At 43.0% G+C, this 23,104-nt stretch overlaps 1 protein-coding gene across 10 annotated transcripts in view; it reads right to left on the bottom strand.

Annotated features, from left to right (window-relative positions):
• Positions 1–23,104, bottom strand: part of LOC138742290 (S-arrestin-like) — a 107,380-nt gene that overhangs the window by 40,805 nt on the left and 43,471 nt on the right. For all 10 annotated transcript variants that reach the window (XM_069896514.1, XM_069896513.1, XM_069896509.1 and 7 more), the window contains one exon: positions 1,259–1,404. In XM_069896514.1, the coding sequence (XP_069752615.1) occupies positions 1,259–1,404 (146 nt within the window). The remainder of the gene's footprint in view (positions 1–1,258; positions 1,405–23,104) is intronic.

Genomic DNA, 23,104 nt, shown 5'->3' with positions numbered 1-23,104 from the left:
CCTCAGTATCCTCATCAAAACATGCCTTTAATATTTTAAAATGTGTTATTTTAGAAGCAATATCTGTAGTTTATAAAAAAACACAGCAGGTATTCAATTTAACTCAGTGGTTGTACATGGAATTCTGATTCAGCAGGTTTTGAGTTCAAGGCCTATTACATGACTTCCTACCTAAAAGTTGAAATTTAATTTTGAACATAGATCACAAAATCCATTCTGGTCCCTGCACAAGTCCTTTAAATACCAAAGGTTTATGCTGTAAATGTCAAAGAACAAATTCTCATACTTGGCCTGAAAATGACTGGTGATTTGAAATACTGGTAACCATACTTTATCATTAGAATGGGCAAGTTTTGATGAAAGGTCATCCATCATTAACATTAACTCAGTTATTCTCTCTCCGTTGCTGCATCTCACACTTGCAACTTCCTTTTCGCTCTTAAACTTCTGTTACAAACTGTTCCCAGGACACCCATGGTCTCCACTCGATCGCAAACATTTCTCCATTCTCACCCTTCCTCTTCATCTCTGAGACTTAACATTGACTTGTTTTCTCACTTCTTCAGTTCTGATGAAACATCAGTGACTTGAAACATTAACTCAGGCTCTCTTTCCATGAATACTGCAGAGTTTTTCATTTTTGTCACTGATTCAATAGACTTGAGCATTTGGGACACTATACTGAAAAAAAGTAGAATTGATTCTATTTGTTCTTTGCTTCATTGACTGAACTGCTACTCAAAAGCACTCACCACAGCAGTTACAGAATAATCTCCTCTGCGCAGCTTGAGAGACACAACACAGAAACAAGACCTTCAGCCCAGGTCCTTACCCTACTCCTACACCAACCCACATTGTTTTCCTGGGATTCCTGTCAGCATTCCCCAGATTCTACCACTCACCTTCACGTTAGGGGCATTTTATAGAGGCCAGTTTAACCCACCAATTTGCATGTCTTTAGGATGTAGGTGGAAAACCAGAAGTCCTGGGGGGGAATTTGCACATCACAGGAAGAATGTGCAGTGTCCACACAGTCGGCACTGAGGTCAGGATTGAACCTGGCCCCCTGAAGCTGTGAGGCAGCAGCTCCATCAGCTGCGCTGCTGGGCTACTGGTTTGGCGCTCGTGCTTTCTTTCCTGGTAGACTCCTTCACACAACCCGAAACTTCCAAACCATCAGGACGTGAATGCAACAAGGTGATATGAGGAAGATAAAGAAGACACGTAAAACCCTTGGAAGGTAAGAGAGGTCACGCACCGCCTTATCACAGGTAGTCTTCTTGAAGACAATGTTTTTGAGGGTTGCAGGTGGAGGCATCATTTTTGTAACAACCACACTGGGAACGGGGTCCTTCTGAAGCTGGGGATTGCTCATCTTTCCTTGTGCGATGCGGCGTGAAGAGACTGTAAAGCAAAGACAGACAAAAAAAATTGATGAATTAATTAAATAGTATCCTGTCACTATAACATATTCATGTTAGAAAAGGTTATATAGATTGGAGGTTAAAAATACTGATGATGCTGTTAAGAACATTACAGTAAAGGAAGAGGTTTTTTCGGCCCACGTGACTGTGCCAAACATGCTGTCCAAATTAAACTAAAACTCTGCTGCTTGTGTCTGATAGAAATCCCTTCATCTACATCATCTTGAAGCTTCTTAAATGCTACTTCGGTATCTGCTTCCACCACTACTCCTGACAGCCCATTCCAGACACCCACCACTCTCCCATGTAAACTGCTGGTCCCTCACCATAAGTGCATACTCTCCACTGCGTGTCACTGTCACACTGGGGAAAGATTCTCGATGCCTCTCGTGATTTCATACACCTCTATCAGATCTCCCCTCAACTGACATGCTTAAGGCAAACAGCCCAAGTTCGTCCAATCTCTCCCTGTAACTCCTAACCTTTAAGCTAGGCAACATTCTGATTAACACAGTGGGCGTAGCGATTAGAGCAACGCCTTTACAGCACCAGCGATCAGGACTGGAGTTTAAATCCTGTGCTCTCTGTAAGGAGTTTGTACATCCTCCCTGTGTCTGCGAGGCTTTTCCCCAGGGAGTCCAGTTTCCTCCCATCCTTCAAAGAATGTACCAGGGGTGTAGGTTAATTGGATGTAAATTGGGCGGCTCGGACTCGTGGGCCAAAATGGCCTGTTACTGTGCTCTATGTCTAAATTAATTAATCAAAAAACCCCTCTTCACCACCCTTTCTAAAACCTCCACATCCATATCAGAAATACACACAATATTCCACATGTTCCAGTTTATAGAGCTGCAACAAGACTTCCTTACATTTATACTTAATTTTCTGCCCAAGCATACTATACACCTTTACCAACCTATCTACTGGCAATGAGCTATGGACCTGGAACCCAGATCCCTCTTTTTTTAAGAGCCCTGCCATTAACTGTATGCATTCCCCTTACATTTGGCTGACATATGTTTAGTTTGCCCATAGGTCAGACTAAAGCTGAATTGGTAGGTCGAGAAAGGTGATTATAAGCATTTCTGCATCAACACCTCTAATCCTGATCCAGCAATACTTTCCACATTATTTGGCACCCTTATAATATTTTAAGGTTTATATTCAACCTGTCCTAATCTAACCACATTGACAGTATGACTAACAAATATGATCCACAATTTTACTTCCTCAGAAATTTTGGGAAATTAGGCACTTCCTCAATGTCTATTATCAATTCTTGCAGATGCACAAGAAAGTATTTTGTTTGGATGCATCACAGGAATTGCTCTGTACATGTCCGCACAAAATTGGAATGAATTCTTCAGACCATCACACAAGCCATTTTTCCCTCCATCAACTCTGTCTATACCTTCTGTCTTCTTGGGAAAGCAGGCAATATACTCAAGGATCCATTCCCACCCTGGAAAACCTCTCTTCTCCCTTTCTTCAGCCAAAAAATTCTAGATTAGCAAATGATTCTACAAGTAATGGTTGTATCTTTTAAAGAGCCAATCACATTGAGGCCTTACACACAATCAATGTTACATGGAATCAGATACACGATATTCCAGCACGCTGCAAAACAACCATGTGTACAAAATTGTGTAATTGCAGAATATGCTAGGTTCCTGCACATTGCTGTGCCGATAGCTACTGGGGAGATGGGAAGGTCTTTCAGAGCCACTTACATGGAGTACCAGGATGGGCGGCAGGACACGGTTTTCAAGTGAGATCTGGCACATTGCAGGGGACCTCTCAACCAACCAAACAACATCCTTTCACGGAAGCCCCACTAATTGGGCCTAAGAGAGCGCACCAACCCCAGAACGAGCAAGCCCACAGACCTACTAACTATCCCCCCCCCCTCCCAGCCCACCACACAGGAACCAGCAGACAAACCACAGCCAACCTTACGATGGTTGCAGCGACAGACAAGACTACAGGACAGGCTGAACCTGTAATGAACATTGAACCACTTCACCCCGCTGGACTTTGTTTCAAAAGAAGGGGTGAATGTGGTGGAACCACTGTATTGTATGTATTTTATGAGCTGGCCCACCCTCCTGAGCCTATGACTCCTCCCTCCTGGAAATCCCTATAAAGGCTGTTATCCCCAAACCCCTTCCTCAGTACCTGCCTTGTAACTGGGCCACCAACATGCAAGATGTGTTGATGTCTTAAGGTGATTAAAGCCTACTAAATCACAACTCTCAGTCTAATGTGGTTGATCGATAGTGCTACACTTTTCCCTTTGGGTTTTGGGCGGGTCCCCCTCCTGTAGCAGCTGCTTAACATGCATCCATTCAGGGAAAGACATAGCCCAGGTCACAATAGATTTAGAGTATTGACTAACTAGAGCAATTAACAAACTGCTGGAGCAACTCCAACAACTATTTTTATTGTTCTAGATTCCAGCATTTGCAATCTTTTACATAACTCCCACTGACTGAGTTGAGATAGTGGAAGGGCTGGGTGTTGGGGTTTAGTGGACAGTGCTTTAAACAGAGCCCAAGCTTCCATATTCTAGTTTGGATATCGCTTCCAAACTTGGCTAAAATCAAATGTAGTTCATCCAGTGTGAACTGATCAACAGGATCCGTGAACTACTGTTACAACAAGAGGGAAGAGGAAAGAGGAAGAAGGTACCTGGGAGGATTGTGTGAACTGGCCTGCTGACAGAGGGGCAAATCCATGCTGATTGGAGGACTAATGTAACTCCCTTTCCAGCAGTAAGCCCACCTCCACCAGTCTCACAAGGATGGCTGCTGCAGCAAACTCCTTGGGAGGCAAAATAATCCATAACACTGTCAGAGTGGCAGTGAAGGATATGAGTGAAGAGAGCCCTGTTTCCCGGGACCTCCTCGTCAGGAAGGTGTTGAAATTTAAAGCAAAGGACATCTACTACCTCCAAGATATTGTGGATAGCAATCAGTTTGATAAGACCATCAATAGCCTGGCAGGATTGCACAGGATGCTTGGGGACTATCAGGAGAAGGAGAATGTGGCTCCACTCTCGCTATTCAAGGCACTGCCACTCTTCACCCTTCCCAGAACAAATGAGTGACATTGGTGTCCACGTTCAATCCACATGTCCCAGTAGTGGATGTGCTCACCTTCCTGGGCCATTATGTCGAGGGGACAGGGACCTGCATGGATGTCAAAGATCTGTTTGGAATCCAGATCAGAAAATGCCAAGTGAAGATGATGAGAAAGAGCAGCAAAGGGGCTGCCATTGGAGGAACCATGGGGACCTGGATGTCATGGTTGAACATTGACCACAAAATCCTGCCCAAAGTCATCACCATTCAAGTCAAGTATTTTCTGGGACAGGTTATCCTCCTAGTCCAAACCTGTGCGGTTCCAGGCAGGAAAATCTCCGACACCTTTGTGCTGCTCAGAGCTACCATCGCTTACGTGCAGAAAAGGAGGGTGGACACCTGCTTAGCCACTTTAGACTAGGGGAAGGGTTTTGACCGGATATCCCACACATGCTCTTCAAAATGGACTTTGAGGAGGGAATCCGAAATTGGATTAAACTGCTCTACATGGTCATCCATAGAGCAGTCCAAATCAATGGGTGGGAAATAAACAGCCTCCCCTTCAAGTCTATAGTCCAGCAGGGTTGTCTGCTCTCTCCACCCTTATTTCTGAGCTTCCCAGAGTCCTTTGCTGAATCCATCAGTAAGGCCATAAGAGGAGTGATATTGCCACTTAGTAGAGGCACTCAGGTCAAAGCTTCCCTGTTCATGGACAAAGTTATTATCTTCTGTTCCAACACATGATCCCAGCACTTGAGGCCATTTTGAGTCTGGGGTAAACCAGATGAAGAGCAAGGCAATGCTCTTCGGTAACTGGTCTGACCACTCCGCCATCCCTTTCACCCTTGAAGAAGGGCTCAGGCCCAAAAAGTTGGTCATATATCCTTACTGCCTATTGACGCTGTGAGATCTGCTGAGTTTCTCCAGCATTTTTGTTTTTACTACAATCACAGCATCTGCAGACTTTTGTGTTAAAAGCCATCCTCTTCACAGTTATATCTGACTACATGGAGCAGGTAAGGCCCATCTCCAGCACGTCCAACCTGACAGTCACCAGAGCAGTCTTCCGGTTCATATGAGGACCAAAATGGAAAGGGTCTGAAGGGTCGCCATGTACAAGTCGCCAAGTATTGGAGGAAAAGGCGTAGCCAATGTGGCCCTCATCCTGATGACCAGCTGCACATGTGGCTGCATCAGACTGTGAGGGAAAACAAAGTATGAGGGCACCAAGTGTCGCGACATGTCGAGGTTCTACCTGTCTCAGGTGTCACCTCATGGTGAAGGATGGACCAGGTCCCATTGCTGTGCAATGTCAGTCAGCTGGACTTTTCCATCACCTATCCTTAGTGGAAAAGTTTTTCCAGACAAACACCTTGACCACGTCTATCAGACACAGAAGGTCCTGGAGATACTGGGAAAGTACCAGGGCTTGGCCTGATTAGTGGTTAGAGAAGCTCTCCCAGTCAGATCCTTCCTGTACAACAGAAACATCACCCACAACACACATTGTCCTCGAGGTGAATATGGTGGAGTGGAGACAGTCGTCCACCTTTTTGCAGAATGTAGATTTGCTAAGAGTGTGTAGAGGATACGTGTTTCATCCCCAGCAGCAGCAAGACAGAGGACTCTCATTTACGGGCTGTTCCCAGTTATGTACACAGTAACAGGTGCCCTTTGGTTTGCCCAAAACCTGTTGGTTTTCCAGCCAGTGAGGGAATGCTGCTAACATTCCAGGCTGCAGCAGTTCATGCTGAGGGACGCGCTGAGGCTTGGTGCAGCCAACGCGAAGGCACTGTGGGGAAGGACCACAGTCTGGAGTCCTTCCATTACCAGGTAGTTGGGTGCTAAGACCAACGGGAAGCCCATCCAACAATATGGGGGGTGGGGGGGGGAGAAACAACAGGTGCCACAGTGATGGCAATGCTGTAATTAGAGAAAGTTTGTAACAATTTACGTTGATGGAAATGTATGGATACAACACTAAGGATATGGAAGTATTTTGAACGTTTTATTATTTGTAAATGATTATTAATTTTTTTTTAAACTAAGTTTTGATGTGAACAGTGCTGTAGGCCAGCGAGGTGATTAATTAGAGTATCATTGACCTGATTGAAGTTAACACTGAGAATGTGGTATACCTCAGTGACCAGCAATGCGGTGACTGAAGCTCCACTCACTTGGACTATAACATCATGTCATTCATACTCAAGACAACTCTTGAAGTTGTTTACAAGTGAGGTTGTCATACCTGCTTTGCTATTGTTCCTATTCTGGAATTATTGACAGCCATCACTCTCCAGGTATCTGACCTACACTATTCTCTGCTGCCCAAGCCTCACTCATCAACCCTTGCTCACTTGTGATGTATGAATGCAAAGCAAACTACATTTCCTATTGGATCCACTGAAAGTATCACAAGTCTCGTCATTCCCAATGTGGGTGGTGCTGTCCCCCTGGGAGCAGTGGAAAGATCCAAGAGGGAGGCAAGGAAAAAGGGGGCAGTGAGAAAAAGAGAGGACAGTTCGAATTCAGCAAACTCAGCCCCAACGCTCATCGTGCACTATCCATCAGGTGAGGAGGGGGTGGAGGTGACTGCCCCGGATGGTGACAGCCAGGGATGGTGACGGCCGGGGATTGTGACTGGTCGGGACAGGAATGCACGGGATGGGACCGCTCAGGACGAGACCTCTCGGGATGGCAACCGACCACCTGGAATGGTGACTCATCATGCAGGATAGTGACTGACCAAGACAGTGACTGCCCGGGACAGGACCACTGGGATGGTGACCGACCACAATATAGTGTGAAAACTGAAAGCAATAGTTACATGTGAGATGTACATTTACCCTTTCATATTGCTAAATAAATTTGTTTACTATAAGTTTCATTTGTGAAAAATTGTAGATAGCTTTGTTTATAGTGTTAGATTAGTTGTTGTTTAAAATTTGCAATAGACCTAATACTAAGAGAGGTGTGTGTGTGTGTGTGTGTGTGTGTGTGTGTGTGTGTGTGTGTGTGTGTGTGTGTGTGTGTGTGTGTGTGTGTGTGTGTGTGTGTGTGTGTGGTGGGTTTGGGGGGGAAGGAGGTGTGGGGTGCACTACGGATGTGGCCTGAGAGCCAAGGGGGTGGAAGCCCAAAAATGTTTGGGAACCATTGGTCTACATGAATGTCCAATGCAGTTGGAGTGGGCATTTTTAAATGAGTAATTGGTGTTATGCTTCTAATGTAGAACTGAAATTTAAATAGTAGAACTAAAACTTAGTCATAATCTTAATTCCTCAGTCTAATTTCTCTGAAAACCTGAATTATGTAAGATTGTACTGGATGGGTTTGAAAGGCATTACATCTGCCACCTGCTGGCAGACTCCTGTCTCCAACAGGGAAGGTAAAAATCGCCTCTGTTGCTTTTGATGCAAAAATCCAAGTGATTTATATTTTGAATGTTTTCCAATTTTCTGCTACTTTGATTACTTTTACTGATTTCTGCGAGGGGACAGTATTTTTAATCTATCTAAGAAAGTGCCTGACTTGACCATTCTCTCTATCCCCTGTGCCCTGATGTGACACGGTGACATTTTATTTGTCAACGGACCTTTGACATTTCTTGCAACATTTGGTAGGATGCACAAATAGGCAGATATTCATTATTGTGGGGTTACGAGAAGCTCTCATCTAGATGACAATTTATATTAAATAATCTGACCGCAGAGTTTTATATTTCAGATAACAGTTTTGGACTTCCAGGAGCCTGATCTATATTCAATAGATTAGTGTCAGTGAAATGGCTTAATGTTAGTATGCTGGAATGGTTTGGCACTGATGTGGCATTTAGCTGTGGTTTTACTGTGATGGGTACGATGATACAATCATTGCTACGCGGAATGCTTTTATATTTGACATTCTAACTATTATCCTGCCAGCAGTTTCTCAGTCAGCCCTTGAAAACATAATTTAAGAACACAGGATAAAATTCAAGAATATAGCACAGCTGGTTCACTTCATAACTACTGAGTAAGACATTTATGAGATGATATATTGCTGCAGAACATGTTGCAACATTTTGGACCATAATTCACAAGATATTTGATCAAAGGCACACATAGCATTCTAGAACATTCTAAAGGATAACAAAATATATATTATAAACAAAATATATAATATTTTAGTGTACAGTACCACATTCTGGATGATGACATAGCATTCGAGAGCACAGCATGACATTCTAGATGATGAACAAGATTCCAAAGTATCGCACCATGCTTTTGAGGAGAGTGGAGTTTTTAAGATCACACTATAACTTTCTGCAATGTGGTGTGAAGCATTACAGAAGATGCAACAATGTTTTAGAACAGGAATAGCAAGCTGCAATTTTTAGAGTACGACGTGGTTCCATATTCTAAAGTACGATATTGTGCACAATTGTAGAGGCACTCAGGCCATTCTTGTATATGATACAGAATTTAAGAAGATGATAAAAGGTTGGATTAACATTCAAATAATGGCATGGCATTTTAGAGGAAGGTGCAATGTTCTAGAGGTCAGCACAATATTCTAGAAGACGTCTGAAGATTCTAGATTCCCATCCCATGCTCTAGAGCACACATGTCAAACTCAGGCCCGCGAGCCAAATTTGGCCCGTGATATAATTATATTTGACCCGCACGATCATATCAAATATGTATTAGAGCTGGCCCGCTGGCCGCCGCGCCAGTATAGCGCATGCACAGCTAATACTACAAATCCCAGAATGCTTTGCAAATGCATTGGCATCAGCCCGTTAATTGCCCCCACCTCCTCTCTTTACTTTCATTGGCATCTGCGACCTGTCGCCCAACTCACATGTAATAAACCCCTTACGAAAAATGGCCAAACAAAAGAAAGAAAACAGGACCTTTCAAGACAGGTGGGAGGCAGACTATATGTTCATCATTTTAAAAGGCAAACCTGTTTGTCATTGAAGCAAGTTGTTATTTTTTTGACTTGTTGGCTTGTGAAAAAAAATACATTTAAAAGGAGCTTAAAGGCTATAGAGAAATATTATTTATTGAATATTTTATTTCTCATTTGTTAATGCTTCTTCTGGAAAGAGTTTAACCAAAACTATTATTAAACATTTATTTTAATAAGAAAAAATTTAACATTACATGTTGAAAGAAGAGAAAACATGCAGATGTTGTTGAAAATTTTCAATAAATATTTAGTTTGGGGGCCCACGACTTAGTCCAAGTTTTTAATTTTGGCCCTCTGTGAATTTGAGTTTGACACCCCTGCTTTAGAGCATCGTATGATATTCGGGTGCAGAACGTAGTATTCAAGAACAGGGTACAATATTTTCAGGGTGTTGCAACATTCTTAAGCATTGTATAGCATTTAAGGATACAGTACAATAATGCAAGTTCTGAATTCTACAGAATACCAGTGAATTCTGGAGACTGATGCGCCATCCTACAGAACAACTCAACATTCTAAGATTCAAAGCAGTGTAACATCTCTGGATCCATTGCATCTGTTGCTTTCTCTAAGATGACTCTATCTGTCACATTGGTTACCATAGTCACAAATTTGCAAATTTCCCTTGCGATCAGAACCATCAAACCCATCTCTTCCACTTTGCACCTCATTCATTTACCTATTCCCTCCTGTTACTACCACTTGCACTCTCTTCTACAGGTGCACTGTGGAAAGCATGCTGACTGGTCACATCATGGGCTGGTTTGACCATTCGAGTGCCCAGGAACGCACAAGGCTGCAGAAGGTGGCAAACCTAGCCAGATCCATCACAGGTGTGCGTGCTGCCTCAAGAAGACGGCCAACATCGTAAAGGACCCCATCACCCTGGTCACAACCTCTTCTTGCTGCTACCTTGGTACAGTACCTCCAGGTTTAAGAACAGTTTCTTTCCAATAGTTATCAGGCTCTTGAACCTCTTGGTACACTAATCCTATAATGTTCCCCACAGCACTAAAATGACTGCACTCTCATAACACTATTTTTCTTGCATGATGGTAATTGTGACTATGTTTTATCTATTTTGTATTTTATTATCTCTTTTTCATGTAATTTACTGTGTATTCATTGTGGATAATATTTTTAATGGTGCCAGAAGAACTGCAGAGTGAGGATTTGGTGCATGTGTACATTGTACAATGTGTATGACAATAAACTCATTGTTATCGTCTGGCAAATAGGTTTGCACAATAGTGCGTGAATCACGTGCATACATTGGAAATGTACAAGCTTGGTTATTGGTAACATGATTCTTATGAATTATTGATTGACACCAGCCCTGCTAAATAAGAGCAGTGTATACCAGATAACACTACGTGTTAATCATTCATGGCAAAAGTGCTGGTTAACATTCGATGAGGTGTGAATATGCAGCTCAGAGCAGTGTTTTTTTTTAAAATCAGACAAACAGCACAGAAAATAGCCATTTCGGCCCACGAGCCCATGCTACCCAATTTACACCCTATTAACCTACACCCCCAGTACATTTTATTCTTGTCAAAGTTCAGAATCAAAATCAGAATTTATTGTCAAGAATATGTCACAGAATATGTTAGAGGGTAGCTGAATGATAGGGTGCAGTTTTGTAAATCTTAAATTTAGACCTACAGCACAGTAACAGGTCCTTTCAGCCCATGAGCCCATCCCATCTGATTGCACCCAATTACAACCCCCAATACATTTTTGAATGTGATGTGATGGAGATTGTTTGTAGGTCAGTAAAGGGGTTGCATTCCAAGGAGCACTGGGGCAAGCTGGTAAGTGCAGCTATTAAGAACTAGGATCATGGTGCTATTCACCTTGACAACATCTGGTAGGTTTTTTTTTGGTTTGTCCTGTTGCATCCTGTTCCTTGGTGCTACAATTATGTTCACTTCAACTGCATCCACCACCCACTGAAGCTTGATCATCTCCATGGAGGGTTTCCTGGACCCCTGCAAATAGTGGGTGTCCCTTCTCACTTCCTCCTTGTTCATCGAAATCCAGAGCCATGAAAAAAGTGTATCTGTTTCACCCTTGTTCATTCAGGAACTGTGGCCTTCTCCTGTATAAGAAATGTGGCATGACTTTGCCAGGCACTAGGTAACATCAACTGATGCTTGATATCATTAGCTTGGCCCTTGTGCATATGTAGTCAGGCTATAAATTACACTTTTAAGCTGGCTGGACAACACAATTGTGATAAGGAGGTGGGAGTATAAATGTATCCTCCCCCCAATGTACACACAAATCATAACCAAGCCTACATTTTCAACATCCCAGTTTATGTAGATCTCTAAATCTTTTAAGCATTTTTCCACAACTATTTTCTTGATGATATTAAACAAATAATTGATACAACTATAGAAATATTATTCTATCGTTATGCAGTGTACTCATTTCCTAGTTCGTTCAGCAGTTTGGTTTGAAACAAAATGGATAGATTTTGATAGGATACCTTAAACAATTGACCTCAGTCTGGAATGGAAATCATGCAAATGTCTGGAAGAAGAAATCCTCGACAGTTCCTTTGCTTCTTCAGGTGTTTTGTTTTATCAGAAGGCGAGTCTTTGTCCTGGATTGTGGTGCCTGAATCACTCGTTGCTGTAGGTCAGCAATTGGGCAAATTTGTATTTGCCAAGCATCAGTTCATGAGCGGATTACTGTTTGTGATAAGGAGACAATGTAAGACGAGCAAATCCTGTCCAAGGTTACAACCCCACATTTTTAAATCTTCTTTTAATAATCTTTTAATTGAACAATAATCTGCAAAGATTTTGCACAGCCGTGAAGATCTCAATCTTCCATCCTCTAACTGTAGGGGTTGAGAGAGACCATTTCCCATTTACTTGCAATAGATCAGGAAAACCTGTAGACACCATGGTCGAAGTAAAAACACACAATGCTGGGAAAACTCAGCAGATCAAACAGTGTCCTCTATGTGGAAAGGTAAAAATACATAACTGACGTTTCTGGCTTGAGCCCTTCATCAAGATATGAGAAAATGCTGGTAAGCATCTTAACAAAAGATAGGGGGAGGGAGGGGGTGGTAAAGGCAGGATATGATAAGTGGAGAAGAGAGGGATGGGACAGCAGCGATCAGGGGGGAGGAGGGATGGCTGGGTGGGTAAGGAGGAAGGGAGGGGAGAACTGGAAAGGGGAAGGGGAAAGAAGACGAGCAAGTTTAGCAGAAAGCAGAGAAGTCAATGTTAAGGCCAACTGGTTGGAGAGTGCCCAGATGGAAATAAGGTGTGTTCCTCCAATCTGTGGGTGGTCAGGGTGGGATAGTACATAAGGCCATGGGCAGACATGTGAGCCTGGGAGTGTGGCTCAGAATTTAAATGGTTAGCTTCCGGGAGGTCACTGTTATAATCCCACTTGCTTGTGATCTTCATTACTGACATAATAGGATCCAGATGATGAGCTCTTGTGATTGACAAATATCCTCATCTTTACCTTTATTTCATAGAATTTTCTCCAATTTCATCTTGACTACCAGTAGTACTATGTTACCAGGGCAATCCTCCACATTGTTTCCAGGAGTGCCATGCCTGGGGAGCATGTTAAAAGTTTTTAAAGCTGCATTATGGATTAACATCAGAGGTTTTGTGTTAGGGAGGTCAAGCAGAGCAATGCCTGAGGCCTATTAACAAAGAAATTCCACACTTAAAACCATAGCTACACCTGACAAAATTCCAGCAGGAGAAAGTTCAAAGTTCACATCTATTGTTAGAGTTTGTATATGACATCACGTATAACCCTGAGGTCCCTTTTCTAGCAGACCAGGCAGTATTTCTAATTATCATTACCCTACTCAAGAAGAAAGGAATATAAACAAAAGAAAAAAATTTAAACAAATGAACTATGCAAATACAAAAATATAACTGTTCAGTAATAAATAATGAGCAAAGTAAGAGTCTTTAAAAGAGTCTCTGAGTAAGTCTATTGTTCAGGAGTGTGATGGTTGAGGGGTGGCAACTATTGCTAAACCTGGAAATACGAGTGCTGTGGAATCTGTACCTCCTTCCTAATGTCAGCCTCGAGAACAAAGCAGGTCCTGGGTGGTGTAGATCCTTGATGATTGTTGCTGCTCTCCAAAGGCAACGTTCCATGTAGATTTTCTAGATACTGGGGAGAGTTTAATCCTATGAGGTGCTGGGCTTTGACCACTCCCTTTTGCAGGTTTTTCCATTCGTACACATCGGTCCCCCCATACCATGCTGTGATGCAGACAGTCAGTTCACTTTCCACTACACATCTGTCAAAGTTTGCCAGGGTTTCCGATGACATAACAATTCTCCGCAAACTCCTGAGGAAATGGAGGCACTGACATGTTATCTTCACAAGGGCATTAATATGATACGTCCAGGAAAGGTCCTTCGAAATAATGACCCTTAGGAGTTTAAAGTTGCCCACCCTCTCCACCTCTGATCCCTCAATGATCACTGGATCATACACCTCTGGTTTTCCTTTCCTAAAGTCTACAATCAGCTCCTTGGTATTGGTGACATTTGAGTTTAGTTACGAATTTCAACATGTCCCTCTATTGGATGGTAATGGCACTATCGAGGAGGGACTTTTGTCTATTCTTCACAACCTTGAATGAATCCACCACTGGTGTGGACCCACGGAGACAGGGAGAGGAGACACAATGTTCATCCACAGGTTTCTACCAGTCCAACTGCCTTTGGCTCCCTACAGGCTTTAAATAGCCGGTTAAAGGAGCCAACAATTGTTTATTTTAAAATCCCATGTCCATGCGTTCTAGGCCCAAGATGGCAGCACCTAAAGAACCATACAATACTACAACATGGAAACAAGCCCTTCAGCCCTTCAAGTCTGTGCCAAACTATTTTCCTGCCTAGTCCCACTGAGATGCACCTATTTCTTAGCCCTCCAACCTATCCAAATTCTTCTTAAATGTTAAAATTGAGCCTGCATTCACCACTTCAGCTGGCACCTTGTTCCACACTCCCTGCAAGCTTTAAACAATCTGTTAAAGGAGCCAATGGTTGTTTATTTTAAAATCCTATGATCGCAGGGTCTGGCCCCTATGTTCAGCCAATGCTCTGGGGAAGCAGAGGACTGACGCGGGGCACCAGGAAACACGGAGACCACATTCCAACCCCCCCCCCCCCGCCGCCAATTTGAGAAGGAGAGGCAGCAGAGGTAACTCTGTGGAATGGTGACTTGTAGGCTGCAGGCTGCTGGCAACTGTGGTCAAGTGACTTGTTCCAGGCTGCTCACTGCTGGAGACTGGCTCAAGACTGGCTGAAGGGGTATCGGAACCAGAATGTGAGAGGGTGCTAAGGGTGCTGAAGGCTTCCTGATTGAGTTAGTTTGGATCTGGAGCTTGGGTTGCCAATGGTTTGGAACAAAGTCTTTGAGGCTGCAGGAGCTGAGGGGAATCCAGGGACACTCAGTGACTCTGGGAGGACACCCTTTTGTTTACTTTTCTCTGACCGTAAGAAGTGCCGAGCAATTTCATGTTCTTGGCAAATCTTTGTCTGCCTTATGGTAGACTCAAGAAATTTCATGTTCAGTAATACAGGTAAACCCTGCTTTACGAATACTCACTTTACACAAATTCGCTTTTACAAAAGCAGCGAGACATGAAAGAGGCTGAGCATGCATCCCGAGGCTACGCACACACCCCGAGCAGCTCTTTCCCCAGGAACTACGATGAGATGTCAACAGACGGATGACCCTCTTCCTCTCCCATCCAGTGGCATCACTAGAGTTGGTGTCACCCATTGCATACACTCATGATGTTACCCCGCCCCCCCCTTCACCCCCAATGGATCGAGTGTACAGAGAATAGAAGAAATAGGTGTGTGTTCCTTGTATGAGCAGGGTGACAGTGGCAGCGCTAAGTGGGGTGGGGCTCTGACCAGAGCACGTTAGAAGGTCAAAATGTACATTTCTATTTCATAGACTGCATATTTATCATATCATTCCTACTTTTAATAAATGTTAGTATTATTTTATTTTGTGTTATTTTGTATGTTAATGGAGAAGGGTTCAGAGAGCTCATTACTGTATATGACCCGACCTTGTTGGTTTTCGTGCAGTTGGATAACCATGCTGAGGAACTTTGGGGGGCATCCGAGGTGCTCTGGTATTTGCCAAAGCCCTTTCTTACTCACGGTGTCGAAGGCTTTGGTAAGGTCAACAAAGGTGATGTAGAGTCCTTTGTTTTGTTCTCTGCACTTTTCTTGGAGCTGTCTGAGGGCATGAAGCAAGGCTACGTTCTCGCACCAACCCTCTTTCCAATCTTCTTCAGCATGATGCTGAAACAAGCCATGAATGACCTCAACAATGAAGACGCTGTTTACATCCGGTACCGCATGGATGGCAATCTCTTCAATCTGAGGTGCCTGCAAGTTCACACCAAGACACAAGAGCAACTTGTCTGTGAACTACTCTTTGCAGACGATGCCACTTTAGTTGCCCATTCAGAGCCATCTCTTCAGCGCTTGACGTCCTGTTTTGTGGAAACTGCCAAAATGTTTGGCCTGGAAGTCAGCCTGAAGAAAACTGAGGTCCTCCATCAGCCAGCTTCCCACCATGACTACCAGCCCCCCTACATCTCCATCGGGCACACAAAACTCAAAACGGTCAACCAGTTTACCTATCTAATTTCATCGAATGCAAGGATCGACAACGAGATAGACAACAGGCTCGCCAAGGCAAATAGCGCCTTTGGAAGACTACACAAAAGAGTCTGGAAAAACAACCAACTGAAAAACCTCACAAAGATTAGCGTATACAGAGCCGTTATCATACCCACACTCCTGTTCGACTCCGAATCATGGGTCTTCTACCGGCATCACCTACAGCTCCTAGAACGTTTCCACCAGCGTTGTCTCTGCTCCATTCTCAACATTCATTGGAGCGACTTCATCTCCAACATCGAAGTACTCGAGATGGCAGAGGCCGACATCATCGAATCCATGCTGCTGAAGATCCAACTGCGCTGGGTAGGTCACATCTCCAGAATGGAGGACCATCGCCTTCCCAAGATTGTGTTCTAGGGCGAGCTCTCCGCTGGCCACCGAGACAGAGGTGCACCAAAGAAGAGGTACAAGGACTGCCTAAAGAAATCTCTTGGTGCCTGCCCCATTGACCACTGCCAGTGGGCTGATCTCGCCTCCAACCGTGCATCTTGGCACCTCACAGTTCGGCGGGCAGCAACCTCCTTTGAAGAAGACCGCAGAGCCCACCTCACTGACAAAAGACAAAGGAGGAAAAACCCAACACCCAACCCCAACCCCCAACCCCAACCCCAACCAACCAATTTTCCCTTGCAACCGCTGCAACCGTGTCTGCCTGTCCTGCATCGGACTTGTCAGCCACAAACGAGCCTGCAGCTGACGTGGACATTACCCTTCCATTAATCTTCATCCGCGAAGCCAAGCCAAAGAATTTTGTATGATTTGGTAGGTTATTTTTTGGGTCTGGGAACACTCAAAAAATTTTCCCATAGAAATCAATGGTAATCACTTCTTTGCTTTATATCATTTTGGCTTATGAAAGGTTCGGTGGGGATACTCTAATTTTGTAAAGTGGGGTATATCTGAATTATATTTTCTGTTACTTATCAATAAAAAAAATCTTGAATCACATCCATCAATGTATTAGAATTTTGTTTGAATATTCATGTGATCTTTTCCACTTTGTTCTGACTGGCTGTCTGCACCTGATAGGGCAAATCCTCTATTCCTTTCTGGAGAATTATTATATCCAGACTAATAATGGACAACTTCAGTCATTATCCTTACAGGTACTTAAGCTTTTAAATAAGAAGGCTCGAGCAACTCCCACATGGATGTGGTATGTTAGGAGAGAGGCTTTTATAGTTGAAGGAGTACATCCTTTTTGTTCAAAAATGGATGACTTTGAGTTGAAGAATGAACAAATCAATGAACAATTTTACTGTTGTGAGAAACTCTGTTTTGCATGCTATCCAGGTCAGGTAGTGAGTTAGGATTAGGTAGTAATGAAGATGACAGCAGACTATGATTTCTGGTGATAGAGATACCCCGTCTGTGCATGACCAGAAGTTTGTATTTCACCTACTCCAATTTTGGCAGGAAATTTGGCAAGGCATAAAAGACAGCTAATCTGAGATCATTTTAAACGAACATCAAAGGTTGAAGTGGCCTCTCAGAATTCTTGAATTGAATAGTTTATCTTCTCTCGTTTCATCACACATAGGGATAGGGTAAAGCAAAGGGTCCTATCAGTGCAATCAGTTCAGTAATGTTAATGTATCCAGCTTCTGGTTGTCTGGGCTGCAGCTTTTAATAATAATAATAAAAATGCTCACAAATGTTTAATTTAAAAATTAATTTTGAATATATTACAATATACTGATTTGGAAAAAGGGATATTACGGTGCTAAAGATCTTCCCAGAATAGTTCCACTCTAAATACTATGGTTAGATCTGCCATTATATACAGTGCTAAACTCTTGGCAGAGTTATGAATGGTTGGTTGTACTCAAGGATGTCCTGCAGCTATCCCTGTATTCTTTTATCTTGAATTAGCTGCAATATAAATAGTTCTTCATTCAATAAAGCATTCCTGTCTACATCCAAGTATTTGTTTTAAACAAAAGCTTGGATTTTTATTGTCAGAGATGTACTCTTGAAGTGTGAGAAATGCATCAGGGAACTTGTACAAAACAAGTTTCTCCAAACAGCAAGAAAGTAAGAACAGGTTAAAACATTTTAGGTCAAGACACCGTTGGTTATTTTACGTTCAAGTCTCACAAAATTTTGGAACACTTCTGTAAATGAAGAGTTGTAAATATTCTGGACAGAAATTACCTCACTAATATGATATCAGAATCAGAATCAGGATTTATTGTCATGCACAAGACATGAAATTTTGTGTTTTGTGCAAACATACATATTATAATCACATTGCAAACATATTACAAACATATTACCATTAAAAAATAGTATTAACAGTAATAGTGAACGAAAAGTCAGGCAGTGTCTTTGGTTCATTGATTATTCAGGATTTGATTTCAGTGGGGAAGAAGCTGTCCTTGTGCCCCTGAGTGCTCGTCTTTAGGCTCCTGTATCTTTTCCCTCATGGTAGCAGAGTGAAGAGGGCGTGGCCTGGGTGGTGGGGGTCTTTGAGGATAGAAGCTACTTTTTTAAGACATCGCCTCATGTAGATGTCCTGGATGGAGTGAAGTCTGGTGCCTGTGATGTTGCAGGCCAAGTTAACAACCCTCTGGTTTATTCTTGTCCTGAGAGTTGGCACCTCCATAGCAGGCAGTGATGCAACCGGCCAGAATTCTCTCCACAGTACACCTGTAGAAGTTTATGAGAGTTTTCGGTGACATAACAAATCTCCTCAGACACCTCACAAAGTGTAGCCACTGGCAAGCCTTCTTTATGATTGCATCAATGTGGAGGCCCCAGGACAGATCCTCGGAGATGTTGACAGCCAGGAATTTGAAGTTCTTGACCCTCTCAGCTACTGAGCCCTTGATAAGGACTGGGTTGTGTTCCCCTGACTTCCTCCTGAAGTCCACAATCATCTCCTTGGTTGTGCTGATGTTGAGCACAAGGTTGTTGTCGTTACACCACTCAACAAGCTGATCTATCTCCCTCCTGTACATTTCCTCATTGCCATTTGTGATTTTGCCGACAATGCAGAATCACAACCGATACCAATGCAAAAAGAATTGAACAAGGAGGAATTGCAAAATTTTGTCTTATATTTTCCTGAATTGAGATAATGATGAAGGGTTTCTGAAATAAATCCAGAGTGCAAAAATCTCATACCTCTACTACCCAAAGTATAATTTTAACCTTACTATGAGGAGTTTGCATGTTCTTTATGGGTGCTCAGGTTTCCTCCAATATCCTAGAGAAATGCTGGTTGCCACATGAACTGACTGTTGTAGATGACACCCACAAAAGTTGGTGTCATTCACAGTAAATGATTGGTGGAAAAATTGAGCATGTTAATGGGCATGAATGAGAGAGAAAACATGTAAACACTGAGTTGAAACAATTGTCACTACAATTTACAACCACCCGAGCAGGAGGAAAATAAGGAATAAAACACAGAAGGCAAATAATCCAGAAATGTACAGAAGTAGCTACTGGTAAACTTTAGGCTGTTCCATCTCTAGCTCTCATCATACCCATCCCTGAGCATCCAAATTCAGTGGGAGAGGAATTGAATTTGTACTGTTGAATAGGGAACAAAATAATGTGGCTATTTTAATGACAGAACTGGATTACTGTGGGCCAAAAGGAAACTCACACTACCCATTAGGGTGAAATGCAATCACACGAGTGAGTGCAGATCAATGTACTCTCTAATTTTTAGTCATCAGCTTGCGCATAAATCTTATGTTGTGTAAATTTTTTTCCTGTGACAAAAGTATGTACGCCCTGAATGTTTGTGCAAATATAAACTTGAAATTGTTTCAAGATCATTTTGGCACAGCCTATCTTTCATGACTAATAAAACTGCATTGGCATGTTTCAATATAATACAAATGCCAATGCAGTATTTGAAAAACCAACAGAAACAGTTAGCTAAGAGATTATTTTCAATCAGTGTAATTTTGAAGTACTACATTATTTTAGGTAACTGACCTTTTGTGTGCACATTAATTTCCCTTGTGTGCTGGTTGCAAAATGTGTGCGCACGCACACGTGCACAGCTTGGAGGGGACATGTGATGCAGATGATGGGTCAGTGTACCCTGCCTTCTTTACACCATTCCTGAACTAAATTCCACAGCCCGGATGGAGGGTTTTGGCTCAAAGCATCAACAATTCTTTTGTTCCCCCACTAATGCTGCTGACCCACTGGCTTCCTCCAACTGATTGGCTTGGAGCGTGAAATGCAAGTGACTTCTTCTGAGCTTATCATTTCTGGTATGATCCTTAGCAGTCCATTTAGAAGTTTACATAGTTGTCTGCTGTGACCAGTGAAAGAATACTCAGGCAGAAAGAGAGAAATACTCTCGCTTAACATCTTTACTGAGTGCTCAGAATCCTTGATACATGCCTGCTCAAAGTTCAGGATAATATTGAAACCTACTGGGGCCACAGGAAGCTTTAGCTTAAATGGTGGGAGAAACAGACCACCTCTTGAACTATCCACCCACCAGCCCCATTGGGCACTTCCTGTCCCTCTCATGGAAGAATGAGCAGATTCAACACTTGCCTCATCGAGCATCTCAAGAATTTACAGAATAGCACCCAAGCAAGTCATCCTCAATCCAAGGAACCGTCTGAATATAAGAAAGTATGCAAATAAGCTCCTTAGCAATTCAGATCTGATCAATTTCTTTCAGAACTTAAAAAATTCTTTCAATGGTTGTCTGTGAAGTCTGACTCCAAAATATTTTACATGAGAGCTAAAAATAAATGCCCTGCACATGGTTTGAATTGGAAAAAAAAGTATACAGATGGCGCACAATGAGGATAGCATTTAACACAGCAAAAAAGTAATCTGCTATAGGAGCTGATAAAGCAGCATGAGTTGGGGTGAAAAGATATCATTGATATTTCAGGTTGAAACATAGAGCTTTTCAGGAAAGTTCAGGCTCTTCAGCCCACGAGGTTGTGCCAACCTATAGAAAACTACTCCACACCAATCTAATCTTTCCCTACCTGTTACCCTCTATTTTTTTCTTACACTCATATGGTTGTATCAGACTCCACCACCCACTTTTTGTGTACCACTGGCATCACCCCTAAACATTTCTCCACTCACCTTAAATGGATGCCCTCTGGTATTTCCTATTGTTGCCCTGGGCAAAAAAGGTGCTGGTCTTCCACACTATCTAAACCCGATTATAAACCCCTCCTCGTTCATTCCAGAGAAAAGCCCTAGCTCGGTAAACCTGCTTCATATGACATATTCTCCAATCCAAGCAACATCCGGCTAAATCTCTTCTGCACCCTCTCCAATGCATCTGTATCCTTCAATGAATAAAAGAACTTCAATAGAGCATCATTAATTCCTTTTTCCTCTGCTGATGCTGCCCGACCCATTGAGCTCCTTGGGCAGACTGTTTTTTGCTCTTGATTGCAGCATGTGATTCCAGTTAAGTCCATGGGGGGATGAGATGGATGAGCATGGAGAGAGGCTGGAATTGATTCAGAGCCGCAAAGTTACATCTGGTTCTGGGTGCCACGTGAATTCAAAGTGTGACTAACCCATCAATGTCAAGAGGTTGGTGAAAATGCAACAAATGATGTTCTGGACTCGGGGTTTCAAAAGTGGTCGATACTGACCCTAAGGGATCGATGAGACCATCTGGGGGGGGGGTCAATAAATGCTAGCGGAGGTTGATAACACTGGGGGGGATTGATTTAAAATAGCGCCTCACCCAGCCCCCCTCACCCACAGTCACTATCACCCTCCCCCTGGGTCCAACACTGCCATCACCACCACCCCATCCCCATCTAGCACAAGGGTGGGGTGGGGGTGGCTTACCTGCCATGAACCTTTTGAGCGTCGTCGTCAATATTTCCCCCTCATCGCACATGCGCCATCCGGCCACGCATGGCCTGTGGACCCCGGGATGCTAGATTTAAAGGGTGTTCCCTTTCTGACCCTTGTCCTCCATCTGGGACCTATACCCCCAAATAAAGGACAGGTTAACCTCCAGCTTTAGGTGGCACCAGACAGAGAGCTCAAAAGTCAGACTGGCCCAAAACCAGATGCCAGATATCTGGGCATCCTACCAAACACCCCACCCCCCCCAACCCGGCCAACACCCCCAAACCCACCATCCAGCGCCAGGATTCCATGCATGTGAGTCAATGAGGGACCACGTAGTCCCTGAAGGGGTCAACGGTCTAAAATGTTTGGGACCCCTGTTCTAGTCACACAGACAAGTACACATAGAGCTTTAGGCAGAAGGGGAGCCTATCAGCTGAAGTGTTGATTTGCTGAAGAATTTGCTGTCTAAGCTTCAAAAATAAATCCCATTAGTTTACTCATCAGGTGAGGGTGTGATGGAGAGATTTGCATGTAATCCCTTTTGTAAATACTGCGGCTCAAAGTGAGTTTGCATTCCTTCAATAAGGAACCCTTTATAGTTCTGTGAAGTGTTTCATTATATAGTAATTTTCATTACTACCATTGAATAATAAATCTGGGGTCACTCCTACCCAAGAACAATCTTTTTTTTAAATGATACAGCATACTGGCCATTGAAAAATGTGCTGCCCAATTACAGCCAATTAACCTGCCAACCCAGTATGTTTTTGGAGGGTGAGAGGAAAGCAACGTATCTAGGGAAAACCCATGTAGGTCATGGGGAGAACGTAGAAACTCCTTACAGTTGGCGCTGGTTTCGAACCAAGATCGCTAGCACTGTGTAATAGTATTGCATTGATAAATATCAGCCAAAATTTCATAAGAAGTCTGAAAACTTTTAGCTGCTTGTTAAATGGCAACATTGTCAACCATTATTGGACAGAAATGTTAAGGTTAAATTTATATTAAATTAAATTTACAGCATAATCAAGCTAATTCTGGCCATTTAAACCCAGGCTGCCCAATTACACCCAAATTAACCTCTAACCCAATACACTTTGGAGGTGGGAGGGAACCAGAGCAC

Source organism: Narcine bancroftii, chromosome 9 (genome assembly GCF_036971445.1).
Source record: "Narcine bancroftii isolate sNarBan1 chromosome 9, sNarBan1.hap1, whole genome shotgun sequence".
NCBI lineage: Eukaryota > Metazoa > Chordata > Chondrichthyes > Torpediniformes > Narcinidae > Narcine > Narcine bancroftii.
This window is presented reverse-complemented; position numbering and strand designations above follow the sequence as displayed.